The sequence below is a fragment of the Rattus norvegicus genome, chromosome 2 (genome assembly GCF_036323735.1).
Source record: "Rattus norvegicus strain BN/NHsdMcwi chromosome 2, GRCr8, whole genome shotgun sequence".
NCBI lineage: Eukaryota > Metazoa > Chordata > Mammalia > Rodentia > Muridae > Rattus > Rattus norvegicus.
This window is the reverse complement of record NC_086020.1, coordinates 250,039,878-250,058,169: the sequence shown is the minus strand read 5'-3', so window position 1 is coordinate 250,058,169 and position 18,292 is coordinate 250,039,878. Positions and strand designations below refer to the sequence as shown.

Sequence of the window (18,292 nt, the reverse complement as noted above, 5' to 3'; positions counted from 1 at the left end):
GTTCATGAAAATGGTAACTTCAAATTTGCTACTGAGTTTAGGTATGAGTGGGTCTAACCAAACTGTGGCCTAACTAGTGAGTGGTTCTTTTCTGTTACAGCAATTGTTCAACTGTCAAGCTCTAAGGAAACTAAGCATTCCTGATAATGACCTCTCAAGTCTGCCGACCTCCATTGCTAGCCTAGTTAATCTGAAAGAACTCGACATCAGTAAAAACGGTAAGATAATCTCTAAACACCTTCAGATCTTTTTACTGAAAATGTCTTCTGTTTTCTTAGTGAGTGATAAAGTTCCTTTAATTTTAAGAGGCAAATCATACCCATATCTCAGAGACAGCAAACTTCTCATTTTCCTCTCAGTATATCTGACTTCCCTGGGTCTTATTCCTTGCTGGACTCAGATATACATTCTTATTTTCTAAATTATTTTGAGTCCTCTCCCAGGTTCATCCTCTTTTTCAGGATGTTTCCTACTCAGTGAGCTCTGTTCAATTCCTTGAAATAATCCTCCCACTTGCTCTCCCGAGCTTTACTGTTTCCTGGGCACTCACCTATACACAGAATTCACTTACTCACCATGCTTATTGGCTTTCTTCTCCTGGCCCAGATTGCAAACTCTATCCGATGGCAAGGGGGATATTACTGTCTTGGCTACTGACATATTCCAAATGACTTGAGCAGAGCCTGGGAAACCATCAAGGCTCAGTCATATCTGTTGTATTTTGAGCCAAATTCATGCATCTGGTGATTTTTTGACATGGTGCTAATATTGATTTTCATGTTATTTTCCTTGATGGTTTCCTAGAGGAAGATGGGTCTTCAGATGATCTAAGTATCCTAAATCATTCAGTAGGTCCTTATCACTTTACAAATGACTTCAGCTACCTATTTTATTAGAATAAATTAACATCTATCTCAAAGGATTGTGACCAGGCAATTTGTGGTGCAAAGCACAGCCTCACCATCAAGTTCTCAAATGAAAAATGTACTGTAGTCAAATACAGGTATTGCTATAGTAACTTCACTCAGTATGGTTGGTGCCAAGGGGACAGGCATGAAAAAAGCAAGTCCTCCCTCACAAAACTTGCATCTTAGAAAGTCATTTATAGGACTGGAGAGATGGCTCAGCGGTTAAGAGCACTGACTGCTCTTCCAGAGGACGTGAGTTCAATTCCCAGCAACCACATGGTGGCTCACAACCATCTGTAATGGGATCCAATGCTCTCTTCTGGTGTGTCTGAAGATAGCTACAGTCTACTCATATACATAAAGTAATCTTTAAAAAATAAAAAAGAAAGTCATTTATATATGTAAACAGCTTCACTTCAGTATCTCTGAAAGATTGAGTAAACTGTTGTATGTAAAGTTATGTTCAATCTGAAGGCCATCTTTAGGGGGAGGGTGAATATGTTCTTAGAGAATGTTTCCTACAAAGTAGTAAACAAGCCATACCAAGATGAATGGGTCTGTGGATAATAGGATAAGATGAAGTGGATAGTCCTGGCTTGAAGTCTAGGTAAATAAACAATCTGTTTAAAGACTTCTGGGATGTAAATATGGCATCTTTAAGATGTCTGATGCCTCATGATGCTCTATGACAGTTTCCTAAGGGAACTCTCTACAGACACTGGCACTATTTGACGTCCTCTTCGCAAGCCTTCATACACCTTCTTATCTAAAACCCCAGATTCTGCTGGTGAGATCCACTATAAGCAGATTCCACTTCACCCTTTTCCCACACATGAAAGTGACATGCCATATACATTATATATCACCCAGCATCAATCTGCTTCCTAGTATTTAAGCTCAGTGATGTCTCGATTCTTTGTTATTGCTTTTTTATTTCCATTACCGATAATATGTGGCTATTATAGGATCTCAATAAATATTTACTGAATGAATTTGTGATTGAATGGTTGAGAGTCATCATTAACTTTACAGTGTCACTGGAGAGCTAGAACAGATAACCACAAATAACCAGTAATCTCTAAGACACTACTCAGAGTAGTGCTTAATTACATGCATTTTTAGAGAATGGCAGAACTAATTAAGACTGTTGTATTAATAGAAAGGGAGTCAAGCTCCGGATTTAACTTGAAAGAGATAATACATTTGCAGCCAGGCTCTTAAACAATCTTCCACACTAAGCTGACTGGCCACTGAGATTTGAAGACAATTCAAGAAAGACTACAGGTGCTTCTGAATAGCAATCAAACTTAAACCCATGAATAGGGACTTCATATCCACTTTTACTCTTGTAGCAATATATTTACTAGGGATGAAAAGACGGCATTTTTAAAAGTATACAGCTCTTCCTGAAGATCTTATTTCAGTTCCCAGCAACCACATCAAGTAGCTCTCAATTGCCTGCAACTAAAGTTCCAAGGGATCCAACACCCTCATCTGGCTTCTGTGAGCACTGCACAGACATACACAATAAAATAAATGTTTTTGAAATAATAAAATTAAGGTGCATTCACTGTGTCTTACTGCTATTAAACTGTTTATATGCGTTTATATTTCAAATTCTATTTTCAATTTATGATTCTAGAAATATGATGTGACTATTACCACATCTGGCCTTAGGGCAGATTTAGTAGACAGCACAAGTAATAAAAACTTACCTTATTTTTAAAGATGAACAGATAGCATATTGCCATATACAGCTTAAGTTCCTAAAGAGTGACCTTATTGAAAGCATATAATAATTCTCAGAGGTGCTTTTACACTAAAAATTACAAGTTGCACTTATTTACTCCAGAAGGAAGTCTGTGAGCATCTTTAGAAGTCTTTGAAGTTATTGCTTACTTTTACCTCCATAGTCTGGAAATATTTTCACAAAATGGCACGCAAGAGATGTTAGGTCACTGTGGGGTACACATTTGATTGCAAGGGGGTGAGCTAACAATGAGAAGACTACAACTGGCAATCATACAAACAACCCTTCAGGAAATTATAACTGCATGCTGTCCCCTGTTCCCATGCTACGTGACAGGGACCTGGGCAGTTACTCAAAGAGCTTAATGAATCTTTCAGGAATCTGACAAGTGAAGAAAGAACAGGAGTCTGAAACGAGCGGAGTCGGCATTACAATTGGCAGTTGAAATAGCCCTGCTGAAAGGGGAGAGACTACAGCAGGGCTGAAGCACAGGGATAGAATATCGATTGATAGCTCTAGACAGACCCAATGCAAGGACTCGTCAACCTGAGCAAAAACTTGACTGAAATGTGCTGGAGTTAGATTGAGAGAACCCTTAATACATGCACTCACTTTGAGTCTAAAGCTGCTTTTGACCATCCATTGTAGACTCTTAATTCTGCCAACTTCTTGTCACATAACCCTCGGTCAATGCAATACCAGCAAGCTGGCCCCTTCTGACACAGGAGCTATACAATTTCCTCTACCCAGATTCTTCCCCCTCTGGCTAAATTCTATAATATCAGCAGAGTTTTCTGTTTATTAAAAAATCCAAGTGAATCTGCATGCACATACATGTGTGCTCATGCAAGCACACTCATACATGCACAACATACATACAAAGAAGAGACTTCAAATGTTATTTATTCTGAAATTTTTTTGTCCATCTACAAATAGAAAAGTAATCATTGCGTAGTATAGTTGCCTGTTGTATGGTACGTTTTGCCCTGTGGTTGGTTTTGTTTTGAACTTACATCACCTTTTCAGGTGGGAGGAGACTCTGGGGATCCAATCTGGCGCTTTGTGCATGCTAGGTAGACATTTCTTTTCCATTTGGTTTCTTGAATAAGTGGTATATTATGTGATTCAGAAACTATCTTGTTCACTTTTCTATTTGGAACTATGAGCACAATTTTTAGGGCATATTTTAAGTTTTGGCAGGTAAATAATATTTTATCCTATTAAAAATACAATGTTAATTATGTGTTATTACATTAGAGACTCCTCACAAAGCCCCACTTGGCACACTGGGAACCTTTAAGTGGTTTAACTGACTGCAGGAATAGACAGAAAAACTGAGATTCACACTGAGTAACATGCTGCATAGCAATGTGTTAAATACCTATGTTCTTTGGGGTAACGGCTACACCTGTCAAGCTGTGACTCTCCCTTTAGCTTCACACTAACATAGCCATCTGTCTGTTAGGCATAGGTACAGAATGCCCCACAGACACCTCAAACATGATACATTTAAAACCAAACTCATCATCACCCCAACGTGTTCATTTTTCATTACTGTTTATATTAGTGTGATCCACTGAGGCAAAGGACCACAACGTTTGTTCTGACTTATAGTTTCTTATCCATTCAGTTGCCATGGCTACCATGTCTGATGTCTGGGGAAAGTCCATTTGCTCCTTTTGGTTCCCACAGCTGTAGTTCATTCTCTCTGGCATTTGTTATTTACTACCCAACTGAGACAACCCTCTGTGCTTGTCCAATCAGTGCCAAACCGGCCCTCCACTTGCTAACACACACCTAAATTGCCAGCATGGTTATGTCTCTTTCTAACTTAAGGTGATTCTGTAGCTCTAGGACATAGTGTCAGTTCATGAACAAAGAGCTGGGAGTTTCTCTTCATATCTGACCTAATAATACTTTCATTTCAAGTGCCAATCTAACCACAGGTAACTGGCATTTTTTATCTTTCTAGTCTGGGTACTGAAAAGCTTCTCAGACATTTAGTAGAGATTCATGATCTCTTTCTTTTTTCAAGTATTACTTCCTCTGCATAAATCACTTTCCATGCCTCCTGTACCTGGCTTACTTTCATTCTGCTCAATATTCAAATGTCATTGTTTCTGTGAAGATTCTGAATTTCTAAATTAAGTCAAGAGCTTGACCTCTCTGTACTAACATGACTTGTGTGTTCCTTCATTAAAAACAGTCAGGATGTAACTGTACTAGAATGTTTATGCAGTTTCAAGTTTTAAGCTACTTTAACTATGAGGAAAAGAATACCAGATAATGTGTCTATTATAAAGCTGATGTGTTAACACTCATTTCAGATATCATATTCTCTTTAAATGAATAAAACTTTACGGACACATATAAATGCACATGCCTATCCCTTCACCCTCTTTGCTGTCAGAATAGAGGTTTAAATTTTCTGTAACATACTACCACATTTTATATATTGTTCTTCAAAAGGTTTGAAGTTATTTTGTTTTATTTTCTGTATGAGTGTTTTGTGTCTATGTGACACATGCATGCAGGGAGGTCAGAAAAGGGCATCAGATCCCCTGGGCCTAGAATTACAGATGGTTGCAATGAGTGGTCATGTGCATGCTAGCAGTGGAAGCCCTGCTTCTCAGTGATACTCAACAGCATCTCTCACCACTGACTGTCCAGTCTTCCAGTTCTTCAGCCTGTTTCAGTTTGCTAAACTGTTCCTGCCTGGTTGCTCCTGTTCTCACTATTACAGTATCTTGTTGAGTTTTAGTAGAAACATTCTGTACTCTCTTCCTTTCTTCATTTTTTTAAGTTTTATTTTTCTTGGATATTTTATGTATTTACATTTCGTATATTATTCCCTTTTTCTCCTCTCCCATACCCCTCCCCCTCCTTCTATGAGGATGGTCCCACTCCCATCCACCTCCTCCCATCTCAATGCCCTGGCCTTACCCTACATTGGAGAAACAAGCCTTCACAGGACCAAAGGCTTTTTTTCCTATTGATGCTGGACAATGCTATCTTCTGATACATAAGAGGCTGGAGTCGTGGGTTCCTCCATGTGTACTCATTGGTTGGTGCTTTAGTCCCTGGGAGCTCTGGTAAGGTCTGGTTGGTTGGTGTTGTTTTTCCTATGGTGTTGCAAACCCCTTCTACTCCTTCAGTCTTTTCCCTAACTCTTCATTGCAGTCCCTTGTTCAGTCCAACAGTTAGCGGCAACCATCCTCATCTGTATCAGTAGGGCTCTGGCCGAGCCTCTCAGGAGACACTCATATCTGACTCCTGTCAGAAAGCACTTCTTGGCATCAGCAATAGTGACTGGGTTTGGTGTCTGCAGATGGGATGGATCCCTAGGTGGGGCAGTCTCTGGATGGCCTTTCCTTCAGTCTCTGCTCCATTCTTTGTCTCTGTATTTCCTTTAGACAGGAGGAATTCTGGATTAATATTTTTGAGGTGGGTGGCCCCATCTCTCAACCAGGGGCTATGCCTATCCACTGGATATGGTCTCTACTAAGTCTTTCTCCCCTTTGTTGGCTATTTCAGCTAATGTTTTCCCTGTTGGGTCCTAGGAACCTCTTGGGTCCCTGGCATCCAGGACTTTCTAGTGGCTACCCTCAGCTCCCTCTCCCCCACTGCTACACAACGCCTTTCAAATTCCTGATCCTCTGTACTTCTCCCCCATCTCCTCCCTCCATCTGAATCAGTACTCCTTTCTCCTCCCACCTCTTTTCCTCTACTTACTGAGATTATTTTCTTTCCCCCTACTGAGTAGGACTGTAGCATCCACACTTTGGTGTGATCTTCTTTCTTCCTGGGTTTCATATGGTCTGTGAGTTGTATTGTGGGTATTCCGAGCTTCTTTTTGGCTAATATCCACTTATCAGTAAGTACATACCATGTGTGTTCTTTTGTGACTGGGTTACCTCACTCAGGATGATATTCTCAAGTTTGCCCCTTAGGAAAAACAACAATATCAACCAACCAGACCCCCAAAGCTTCCGGGGATTAAGCCACCAACCAAAGAGTACCCATGGGAGAACTCATAGCTCCAGCTGGATATGCTGTGGTGAATTGCCTTATCTGGCATCACTGGGAAGGGAGCCCCTTAGTCCTGTGGAGGGTCGAAGACCCAGGGTAGAGGGAAGTCTAGGGCGCTGAGGCAGGAGTGGATGGGTGGGTGGGGAAGCACCCTCATAGAGGCAGGTCTGAATGGTATGGATGATGTTAATTTCTTTTTATTCATTGGCTTTTTTTTATACAAACACTTTTTATTTTGTTTTTAATTTAGAACATGATACATATTCACAAGATTTACACTTTATATCATACCAAAGCAATCTAGAAACACTGTACAGAGCACACTTGAACATTTAGAAGGCTATATATAATCTGTGGTAAAGTCATAGGCATCGTCTTCTTCACTCATTTTATCCAAGATAAAGGATCTGTCAGATGGTTTACTTGCTGTTGATTGTCCAGGTGACATCTCCCTGGTCTCTTCTACAGTATTCATTGGCTTTTACATTGTAACCAAGTGCATTGGCAATGTTCAAAATGTGGCTGTAATGAAAATGCACATTCTCTGAAGGTGGGTGTAGGTTATGGATATACTAATAGTACACTACATCCACTACTGTCAGCTTCTCATATTGATGAATATATTGTGCTCCTAATTTTTACATAGTCAAAGCACTGAAAGGATGAGAAGATGGCTACCAGTGGGGCTTAAGTTATAGTCTCACAGACTGAGCATTCTCAGCTCTACTGTTCAGGATGGTGATTGGGTGTGATAAAGCATGAGATGTTTAAAAAATTAAGAAGAAATTAGTTTACCAATGAAATGATAAATGTTTGAGGAGATAGGCAGGTGTAAACTACTCTCAGGGTTGCCTAGTGTACACATGCATCGGAGTATCACAGGATTCCTGTCGAATAGGAAAGTTTTATGTTCTCATCTTTCAGTTACAAAATAAATTTTAAAAGAACCCATTTCATAGAATATTTACCTACAAGGTATAATAAAAATATTCAATTAACTGAAAGGCAGTGAACTGGAAAATGAGGTCCCAGTTTCTTGTCTTCAATTAAAAAGAGCATTCCTTTTTCATAAAAATAAGTTTATTAACCTTGACCTTCTAGCAAACTTTTGTTAGTTGTAATAAAACTTTGTTATTTGAGTTACCAGAGAAAAACAAGAACTTGTCCACACTTTTTATAAACCAGCCTTTCTTTCTCAGCAATAATAAATCCCCTGATTGTGTGCAGGGACTCATTGTCCATCCAAATGCACTTGCCATCTTTTGCCCTCCGTGCTAGCTCACTTTATGTCTTTACACAAGAAATGTCATCAGAAAGGAGAGAACCTCCCTTGAGAAAAACCTAAAAGATCCAGTTGTAGGGCATTTTCTTAGTTGATTACTGATAGGAGAGCTAGCCCACTGAGAGAGACACCATCCTTGGGCTGGTAGTCCTGAGTTCTATAAGAATGCAGGCTTCAAAAACCTGTAAGCAGCAACCCTCCACGGTCTCTGCATCAGCTCCTCCTTCTAAGCCCTGCCCTAATTGAGTCCCTGTCTGGACATCCTTCAGTTATGGACTGAAACATAGAAGTGTAAGCTAAATAAACCCTTTCTTCCCGAACTTGATTTTGGTCATGGTGTTTCATAACATCAACAGAAACCCTAACACACCCTCACACCTGAATTTAATAGTGAAATAAAGTCAATACAAGTCAGAGAGGAATGCATTTCATGATATTGTAGTCTCTGAATAAATAGTCTAAGTCTGCTTGGAGCTGATGCATAGCCATTGTAGAGTAATTGTTTTATATGGCAAAGTTAGGTAACGATGATACAATTTAATTAGTGATTTTCAAGTCTGATTGCTGATTTGTCATAGCTTCTTAGAGACAATGACACCATAATATAAGGATTTTAATGAAAATGAATTAATTTGAAAGTGCTTCCTAATTCTCCAGCAATTAAGTGGATTTTCCTCTCATCCTCTAAAACTTACTTCTATACATGAATGGATGTGAGCAGCGCCATGGTGGGCAAAATCACTATTGTTAGTTATAATGAGAGGCAATCATAGTTGAAGGGTTATTATGTGTGTTAGTGATGTGCCAATTATTCCGCCCCTTCCTGAAGCACTCGCAAAACATGGGATAAATCACATTCTCCATCTGCAGGAAGAAAGGGGAACTCTCTGTTCCAGAATCACAGGAGGAAGCAGTTAACTAATTTTTTAAAAAAAAACTTTAAACCTTTGAGTATATTGAAAAAGAGAAACAGCAGTTGTCTATGCTGTAAATTCTCAGGGAAGTGTCTACCTTGGGATACTTTAAATGGGTTATGGAGAAATGTCAACATGTGTTCATGATCAATATGCAATAATGGTGCTTGTTGGTACCCTGCCCTATAAAATTTCTTACTTCAACAGCATTACTGCATAACATATTAAAAATCACTCTCTCGTGCTTTAAGTCTACTTTTCCTATCTATAGAATCTCTTCTGTCCATGGAGGTTCTAATAAAATCCCAGTCTCTTTACTCCATTAAATAACTTCATGATAATGAAAAGCAAAGTGGCATTTCCTGTAACCTCCACAGCTCAGCACCACTCTAGTGTCTTCATAGGGACATGAAACCGGGAACATGTCAACAGTACTTCCAACTGTGTTCAGCAACTAAAACCAGGACAAGAAGGCCACACCCTCACCCTCTGAAGTGCACTCTGGGTTCTGTCAGGCAGTGATGAGGTTTCCTAGGGTCACAGCATGGCCTTTGCAAAAATATGTGGTCTGTAAATCCTTTCAAATAATTAGAAGAGAATGAAATTGATCTTATGTGCACCATTTTAAGTCCCCACTACCATGCAGCACTTCTGGTCTATTGTGAATAGGAGCTGAACCTTATACTGTCCTCAGAAATGTGGGTGTAATGCTTGGTAAAGCAGTCTACTAAAAATGAAGAGAGAATTGAAATAACATTAAATACAAAATAATATTATTAAATAGTCCATTTCATGAAATACTCAAAATCCCTGTTCGGGTAAAGAAAGGAAACGCAGAGTCAGTGTCAATCATTGGACCAAGTTACATGCAATCCTCTATGAATACACTTATGCATCAAGGTCATAGCAACTTCACAGAATTTTCCCAAGATCTGTCCCAGAGGCAGATTCTGTTGCGTGATTGTAACCATTTACTGATAACTTTACCAGACCATTACATAGTCTATCCATGCAATACCACTGAGAGAGGCAGGCACTCGCAAGTAACCCAGGCCTCCCATGCATGGTTTCTGAGTACCTCCTTCATCTCCACAGGAGTAGAACACAAAGCATCCCCCTCTTGCTTCTCTAATTCACTAACCCAAAAGATACATGCCCTCCACTTTGACATTCCAGAACACTACAAACTGCCCTCTGACGTCTCCTTATCACTCCTTACCCTCTACAGTCTGTTGTACCAACTGTTGCCTGATGTGCCACATATCCTTAGTAATTTGTAATAGGAACATAGGGTAAAATTAAACTCTATGTCCTTATATATCAATTTTCATTTATTACACTTATAATTATTGAAAAATAATTCCAAGTTATCTTCTTTGAATGATTCTAATTGATCAATTTACATTTCCTGTGCTCACATGAGCTCATCCATACTGAGTAATGAATGTTTTTATAAGAATAAAGAGCAGCGTTGTCTACACCAAGCAGGACAGGTTGATAGGAATATGCTGGAGTCACTCTATAGCTCTCCCATCACCCCCCCCCCAATGAGACAGTACTTCTAATTTCTTCTTGCTGACACACTGAGGAGAGTTAAATTTACATCAAATCCTATGCAAATTGCCCTGTCTAAAGTACCGCATTGATGAATATGTATAGGTAGAAATTATATCCCACAGCAGATAAAATCCTAGATTTCATGGCTGTTGCTCAGAATAAGCGAACATAACAGTATTTGAAATATGCTGATTTTATTTTTCCCGTCTTTATTAAATTGGATATTTCTTATTTACATTTAAAATATATTCCCTTTCCCCGTTTCCATGCCAACATCCACCTAACCCTTTCCCCTCCCCTTCAATATGGGTGTTCCCCTCCCAATCCTCCCCCCAATTACTGCCCTCCCCCCAACAATCTGTCCACTGGGAGTACAGCCTTGGCAGGACCAAGGGCTCCCCCTTCCACTGGTGCTCTTTCTAGGCTATTCATTGCTACCTATGAGGTTGGAGCCCACGGTCAGTCCATGTATAGTCTTTGGGTAGTGGCTTAGTCCCTGGAAGCTCTGGTTGCTTGGCATTGTTGTTTATATGGGGTCTCAAGTCCCTTCAGCTCTTTCCGTCCTTTCTCTGACTCCTTCAATGAGGGTCCCATTCTCAGTTCAGTGGTTTGCTGCTGGCATTCACCTATGTATTTGCCATATTCTGGCTGTGTCTCTCAGGAAAGATCTACATCCGGTTCCTGTCAGCCTGCACTTCTTTGCTTCATCCATCTTGTCTAATTGGGTGGCTGTATATGTATGGGCCACATGTGGGGCAGGCTCTAAATGGGTATTCCTCCAGCCTCTGTTCTAAACTTTGCCTCTCTATTCCCTGCCAAGGGTATTCTTGTTCCCCTTTTAAAGAAGGAGTGAAGCATTCACATTTTGATCATCCGTCTTCAGTTTCATTTGTTCTAGGCATCTAGGGTAATTCAAGCATTTGGGCTAATAGCCACTTATCAATGAGTGCATACCATGTGTGTTTTTCTGTGATTGGGTTACCTCACTCAAGATGATATTTTCCAGTTCGATCCATTTGCCTATGAATTTCATAAAGTCATTGTTTTTGATAGCTGAGTAGTATTCCATTGTGTAGATGTACCACATTTTCTGTGTCCATTCCTCTGTTGAAGGGCATCTGGGTTCTTTCCATTTTCTGGCTATTATAAATAAGGCTGCGATGAGCATAGTGGAGCATGTGTCTTTTTTATATGTTGGAGCATCTTTCGGGTATATGCCCAAGAGAGGTGTAGCTGGGTCCTCAGGTAGTGCAATGTCCAATTTTCTGAGGAACCTCCAGACTGATTTCCAGAATGGATGTACCAGTCTGCGATCCTACCAGCAATGGGGGAGTGTTCTTTCTCCACATTCTGACCATCCAGGATGATACTTTATTTAAATTTCTTCAGAATGAAATAAAGTACATATAACATCTTTCTCTATACAGTTCATTTTTTACTCCTCCGAGTCTAATACAACTTGTTCAGCACACAAATAACATGCCTGTGTTCTCCTAAGAATAAAAATCTACAATTTCAAGGACTGGCAACAATTAAAATGTAGATGAAAATGTTTTAGTAGCTGTGTTTCTGTTGTTTTATTATATAAGCTACATCACTGTAGTTTTTCCTAGCATTTAGCACTTGTACCACATAGTTAATTATTTGGCATGTTTGTGTGTAATTCAGAAACATAATCATTCAATATACACCTCCATAATTATGTACATTCATTTGTGTAAAAATTTATAAGAAACATGTCTTATAAATTTGAAGGGACACTAAATCATTTAAATTTGACATTTATAAAATCTGTTGTATTCTGTTTGTTTGAAAAGAGACAATTATCCTTTCATCTTAATATAGGTAATTAAAAATATATATCCTCCACACCAAAATCAAGTGTTTCCTTCCATGTCTGAAATATATTTCAGTTCAATGCTTCAAACTCCTGATGTGAAATATAATTTATAGGCAATTTAACGAGCACTTGCTAAGTTGTCATGTTTTTATGGGTATAACCTAGGAAACGAACATGAATGAATCCCAGTGTCTGACTATATCATGGTCTTTCTAGATCTTTCACTACTAGCTCCTGCCATCTTTAACCCTGTCAAATGTACCAGTCCCTAATAACACTGTCTTCTCCTATGCCACATCCTAGCCAGTCTTGAAATTTTTCTTTCCTCTTTCTGTCATTCAACTTCTGTGGTTAGGTACCATTATGTTCTTCTGTAGACCTTCTTAACACTCTGTCTCTACTCACTGCCTATAGTTCAGCAAAACTACAGCCTGGTCGAATTCAGTTTTCTGCTTATTACTGAATGGAAGGTGTGGAGAGCCAGTCACATGCATTGGTATTACAGAATTCGTGATCACAATCTGAAGTGTAGCCTTTTGCTCATCACCAATCATTTAATTCTCCCCAGTGTGAGGATGATCACATATCCTCTATCCTCCAGCTCCAGACCTGTAGCTTGCCATCTCCATGTTCATCTGGGCTGCACATACACCACTGAGAAATCTGAACCTTTCAGGAGATACTTTCTTCCTCCACCCAGCCTCTGCCATATACTGCCTGATTGCTGCAAGTTGGTCCAGGAAAGTCACCCTTGCTGGTCTCCAACTGTCTCCCCACAGCTGGATCATGCTCTCTTGCCTACCCCCAGGCCATCACAGCAGCTTTCCTGACTCTGTAGTATTTGTTCAGACCTAAAGTAAAAGCACAAAAGCCTCCTGCTATTTTCTCCCACCTGTCTCCCTCACAACTATGAATTTAGACAGATTATTTCTGTATTATCTGTATTATCTACATGGACGCTCTCTGTCCACTTTTAAGCCAAACCCCATTCTTTTTTTTTATTTTTATTTTTTTCCGATTTTTCATTATTAACTTGAGTATTTCCTATTTACATTTCTTTTCTTTAGCAATATTTTATACTGTTTTTATTATAACAAATTTTTACCCCTGACTAAGATTTCTAGTTCCTTATTGAATAAGAATGGTAATAATGGAATACCCTTCTCTTGTTCCTAATCCTAAGAGAAATAATTTGTGCTTTTCCACATTTAATATAATACCAACTATAGACTTTTTTTTTATTAACTTGAGTATTTCTTATATACATTTCAAGTGTTATTCCCTTTCCCGGTTTCCGGGCAAAAATCCCCCTCCCCCCTCCCCTTCCTTATGGGTGTTCCCCTCGCAACCCTCCCCCCATTGCCGCCCTCCCCCCAACATCTAGTTCACTGGGGGTTCAGTCTTAGCAGGACCCAGGGCTTCCCCTTCCACTGGTGCTCTTACTAGGATATTCATTGCTACCTATGTGGTCAGAGTCCAGGGTCAGTCCATGTATAGTCTTTAGGTAGTGGCTTAGTCCCTGGAAGCTCTGGTTGCTTGGCATTGTTGTACATATGGGGTCTCGAGCCCCTTCAAGCTCTTCCAGTTCTTTCTCTGATTCCTTCAACGGGGGTTCTATTCTCACTTCAGTGGTTTGCTGCTGGCATTCGCCTCTGTATTTGCTGTATTCTGGCTGTGTCTCTCAGGAGCGATCTACATCCGGTTCCTGTCGGTCTGCACTTCTTTGCTTCATCCATCTTGTCTAATTGGGTGGCTGTATATGTATGGGCCACATGTGGGGCAGGCTCTTAATGGGTGTTCCTTCAGTCTCTGTTTTAATCTTTGCCTCGCTCTTCCCTGCCAAGGGTATTCTTGTTCCCCTTTTAAAGAAGACGTGAAACATTCACATTTTGATCATCCGTCTTGAGTTTCATTTGTTATAGGCATCTAGGGTAATTCAAGCATTTGGGCTAATAGCCACTTATCAATGAATGCATACCATGTATGTCTTTCTGTGATTGGGTTAGCTCACTCAGAATGATATTTTCCAGTTCCAACCATTTGCCTATGAATTTCATGAAGCCGTTGTTTTTGATAGCTGAGTAATATTCCATTGTGTAGATGTACCACATTTTCTGTATCCATTCCTCTGTTGAAGGGCATCTGGGTTCTTTCCAGCTTCTGGCTATTATAAATAAGGCTGAGATGAACATAGTGGAGCACGTGTCTTTTTTATATGTTGGGGCATCTTTTGGGTATATGCCCAAAAGAGGTATAGCTGGATCCTCAGGCAGTTCAATGTCCAATTTCCTGAGGAACCTCCAGACTGATTTCCAGAATGGTTTTACCAGTCTGCAATCCCACCAACAATGGAGGAGTGTTCCTCTTTCTCCACATCCTCGCCAGCATCTGCTGTCACCTGAGTTTTTGATCTTAGCCATTCTCACTGGTGTGAGGTGAAATCTCAGGGTTGTTTTGATTTGCATTTCCCTTATGACTAAAGATGTTGAACATTTCTTTAGGTGTTTCTCAGCCATTCGGCATTCCTCAGCTGTGAATTGTTTGTTTAGCTCTGAACCCCATTTTTAATAGGGTTATTTGTCTCCCTGCGGTCTAACTTCTTGAGTTCTTTGTATACTTTGGATATTTTGGATATATCTGTTGTAGGATTGGTAAAGATCTTTTCCCAATCTATTGGTTGCGGTATTGTCCTAACCACAGTGTCCTTTGCCTTACAAAAGCTTTGCAGTTTTATGAGATCCCATTTGTTGATTCTTGATCTTAGAGCATAAGCCATTGGTGTTTTGTTCAGGAAATTTTTTCCAGTGCCCATGTGTTCCAGATGCTTCCCTAGTTTTTCTTCTATTAGTTTGAGTGTATCTGGTTTGATGTGGAGGTCCTTGATCCACTTGGACTTAAGCTTTGTACAGGGTGATAAGCATGGATCGATCTGCATTCTTCTACCTATTGTCCTCCAGTTGAAGCCGCACCATTTGCTGAAAATGCTATCTTTTTTCCATTGGACGGTTTTGGCTCCTTTGTCAAAAATCAAGTGACCATAGGTGTGTGGGTTCATTTCTGGGTCTTCAATTCTATTCCATTGGTCTATCTGTCTGTCTCTGTACCAATACCGTGCAGTTTTTATCACTATTGCTCTGTAATACTGCTTGAGTTCAGGGATAGTGATTCCCCCTGAAGTCCTTTTATTGTTGAGGATAGTTTTAGCTATCCTGGGTTTTTTGTTATTCCAGATGAATTTGCAAATTGTTCTGTCTAACTCTTTGAAGAATTGGATTTGTATTTTGATGGGGATTGCATTGAATCTGTAGATCGCTTTTGGTAAAATGGCCATTTTTACTATATTGATCCTGCCAATCCATGAGCATGGGAGATCTTTCCATCTTCTAAGGTCTTCTTCAATTTCTTTCTTCAATGTCTTGAAGTTCTTATTGTACAGATCTTTTACTTGCTTGGTTAAAGTCACACCGAGGTACTTTATATTATTTGGGTCTATTATGAAGGGTGTCGTTTCCCTAATTTCTTTCTCGGCTTGTTTCTCTTTTGTGTAGAGGAGGGCTACTGATTTATTTGAGTTAATTTTATACCCAGCCACTTTGCTGAAGTTGTTTATCAGCTTTAGTAGTTCTCTGGCGGAACTTTTGGGATCACTTAAATATACTATCATATCATCTGCAAATACTGATATTTTGACTTCTTCTTTTCCGATCTGTATCCCCTTGACCTCCTTTTGTTGTCTGATTGCTCTGGCTAGAACTTCAAGAACTATATTGAATAAGTAGGGAGAGAGTGGGCAGCCTTGTCTAGTCCCTGATTTTAGTGGGATTGCTTCAAGTTTCTCTCCATTTAGTTTAATGTTAGCAACTGGTTTGCTGTATATGGCTTTTACTATGTTTAGGTATGGTCCTTGAATTCCTATTCTTTCCAGGACTTTTATCATGAAGGAGTGTTGAATTTTGTCAAATGTTCTCTCAGCATCTAATGAAATGATCATGTGGTTTTGTTCTTTCAGTTTGTTTATATAATGGATCACGTTAATGGTTTTCCGTATGTTAAACCATCCCTGCATGCCTGGTATGAAGCATACTTGATCATGGTGGATGATTGTTTTGATGTGCTCTTGAATTCGGTTTGCCAGAATTTTATTGAGTATTTTTCCGTCGATATTCATAACAGAAATTGGTCTGAAATTCTCTTTCTTTGTTGGGTCTTTGTGTGGTTTAGGTATAAGAGTAATTGTGGCTTCATAGAAGGAATTTGGTAGTGCTCCATCTGTTTCAATTTTGTGGAATAGTTTGGATAATATTGGTATGAGGTCTTCTATTAAGGTCCGATAGAATTCTGCACTAAACCCATCTGGACCTGGGCTCTTTTTGGTTGGGAGACCTTTAATGACTGCTTCTATTTCCTTAGGAGTTATGGGGTTGTTTAACTGGTTTATCTGTTCCTGATTTAACTTCGGTACCTGGTATCTGTCTAGGAAATTGTCCATTTCCTGAAGATTTTCAAGTTTTGTTGAATATAGACATTTGTAGTAGGATCTGATGATTTTTTGAATTTACTCTGATTCTGTAGTCATGTCTCCCTTTTCATTTCTGATTTTGTTAATTTGGACACACTCTCTGTGTCCTCTCATTAGTCTGGCTAAGAGTTTATCTATCTTGTTGATTTTCTCAAAGAACCAACTTTTGGTTCTGTTGATTCTTTCTATGGTCCTTTTTGTTTCTACTTGGTTGATTTCAGCTCTGAGTTTGATTATTTCCTGCCTTCTACTCCTCCTGGGTGTATTTGCTTCTTTTTGTTCTAGAGCTTTTAGGTGTGCTGTCAAGCTGCTGACATATGCTCTTTCCTGTTTCTTTCTGCAGGCACTCAGCATTATGAGTTTTCGTCTTAGCACAGCTTTCATTGTGTCCCATAAGTTTGGGTATGTTGTACCTTCATTTTCATTAAATTCTAAAAAGTCTTTAATTTCTTTCTTTATTTCTTCCTTGACCAGGTTATCATTGAGTAGAGCATTGTTCAATTTCCACGTATATGTGGGCATTCTTCCCTTATTGTTATTGAAGACCAGTTTTAGGCCGTGGTGGTCCGATAGCATGCGTGGGATTATTTCTATCTTTCTGTACCTGTTGAGGCCCGTTTTTTGACCAATTATATGGTCAATTTTGGAGAAAGTACCATGAGGAGCTGAGAAGAAGGTATATCCTTTTGCTTTGGGATAGAATGTTCTATAAATATCCGTTAAGTCCATTTGGCTCATGACTTCTCTTAGTCTGTCTAAGTCTCTGTTTAATTTCTGTTTCCATGATCTGTCCATTGATGAGAGTGGGGTGTTGAAATCTCCCACTATTATTGTATGAGGTGCAATGTGTGTTTTAGTAAGGTTTCTTTTACGTATGTAGGTGCCCTTGTATTTGGGGCATAGATATTTAGGATTGAGAGTTCATCTTGGTTGATTTTTCCTTTGATGAATATGAAGTGTCCTTCCTTATCTTTTTTGATGACTTTTAGTTGAAAATTGATTTTATCTGATATTAGAATGGCAACTCCAGCTTGCTTCTTCCGACCATTTGCTTGGAAAGTTGTTTTCCAGCCTTTCACTCTGAGGTAGTGTCTGTCTTTGTCTCTGAAGTGTGTTTCCTGTAGGCAGCAGAATGCAGGGTCCTTGTTGCATATCCCGTTTGTTAATCTATATCTCTTTATTGGGGAGTTGAGGCCATTGACATTGAGAGATATTAAGGAATTGTGATTATTGCTTCCTGTCGTATTCATATTTGGATGTGAGGTTATGTTTGTGTGCTTTTCTTCTCTTTGTTTTGTTGCCAAGACGATTAGTTTCTTGCTTCTTCTAGGGTATAGCTTGCCTCCTTATGTTGGGCTTTACCATTTATTATCCTTTGTAGTGCTGGATTTGTAGAAAGATATTGTGTAAATTTGGTTTTGTCATGGAATATCTTGGTTTCTCCATCTATGTGAATTGAGAGTTTTGCAGGATACAGTAACCTGGGCTGGCAT

At 39.4% G+C, this 18,292-nt stretch overlaps 1 protein-coding gene across 13 annotated transcripts in view; it reads left to right on the top strand.

Moving 5' to 3' along the window:
* The window catches only part of Lrrc7 (leucine rich repeat containing 7), a 501,827-nt gene that overhangs the window by 236,098 nt on the left and 247,437 nt on the right, over nt 1–18,292 (top strand). For all 13 annotated transcript variants that reach the window (XM_063281188.1, XM_063281182.1, XM_063281185.1 and 10 more), the window contains one exon: nt 101–218. In XM_063281188.1, the coding sequence (XP_063137258.1) occupies nt 101–218 (118 nt within the window). The remainder of the gene's footprint in view (nt 1–100; nt 219–18,292) is intronic.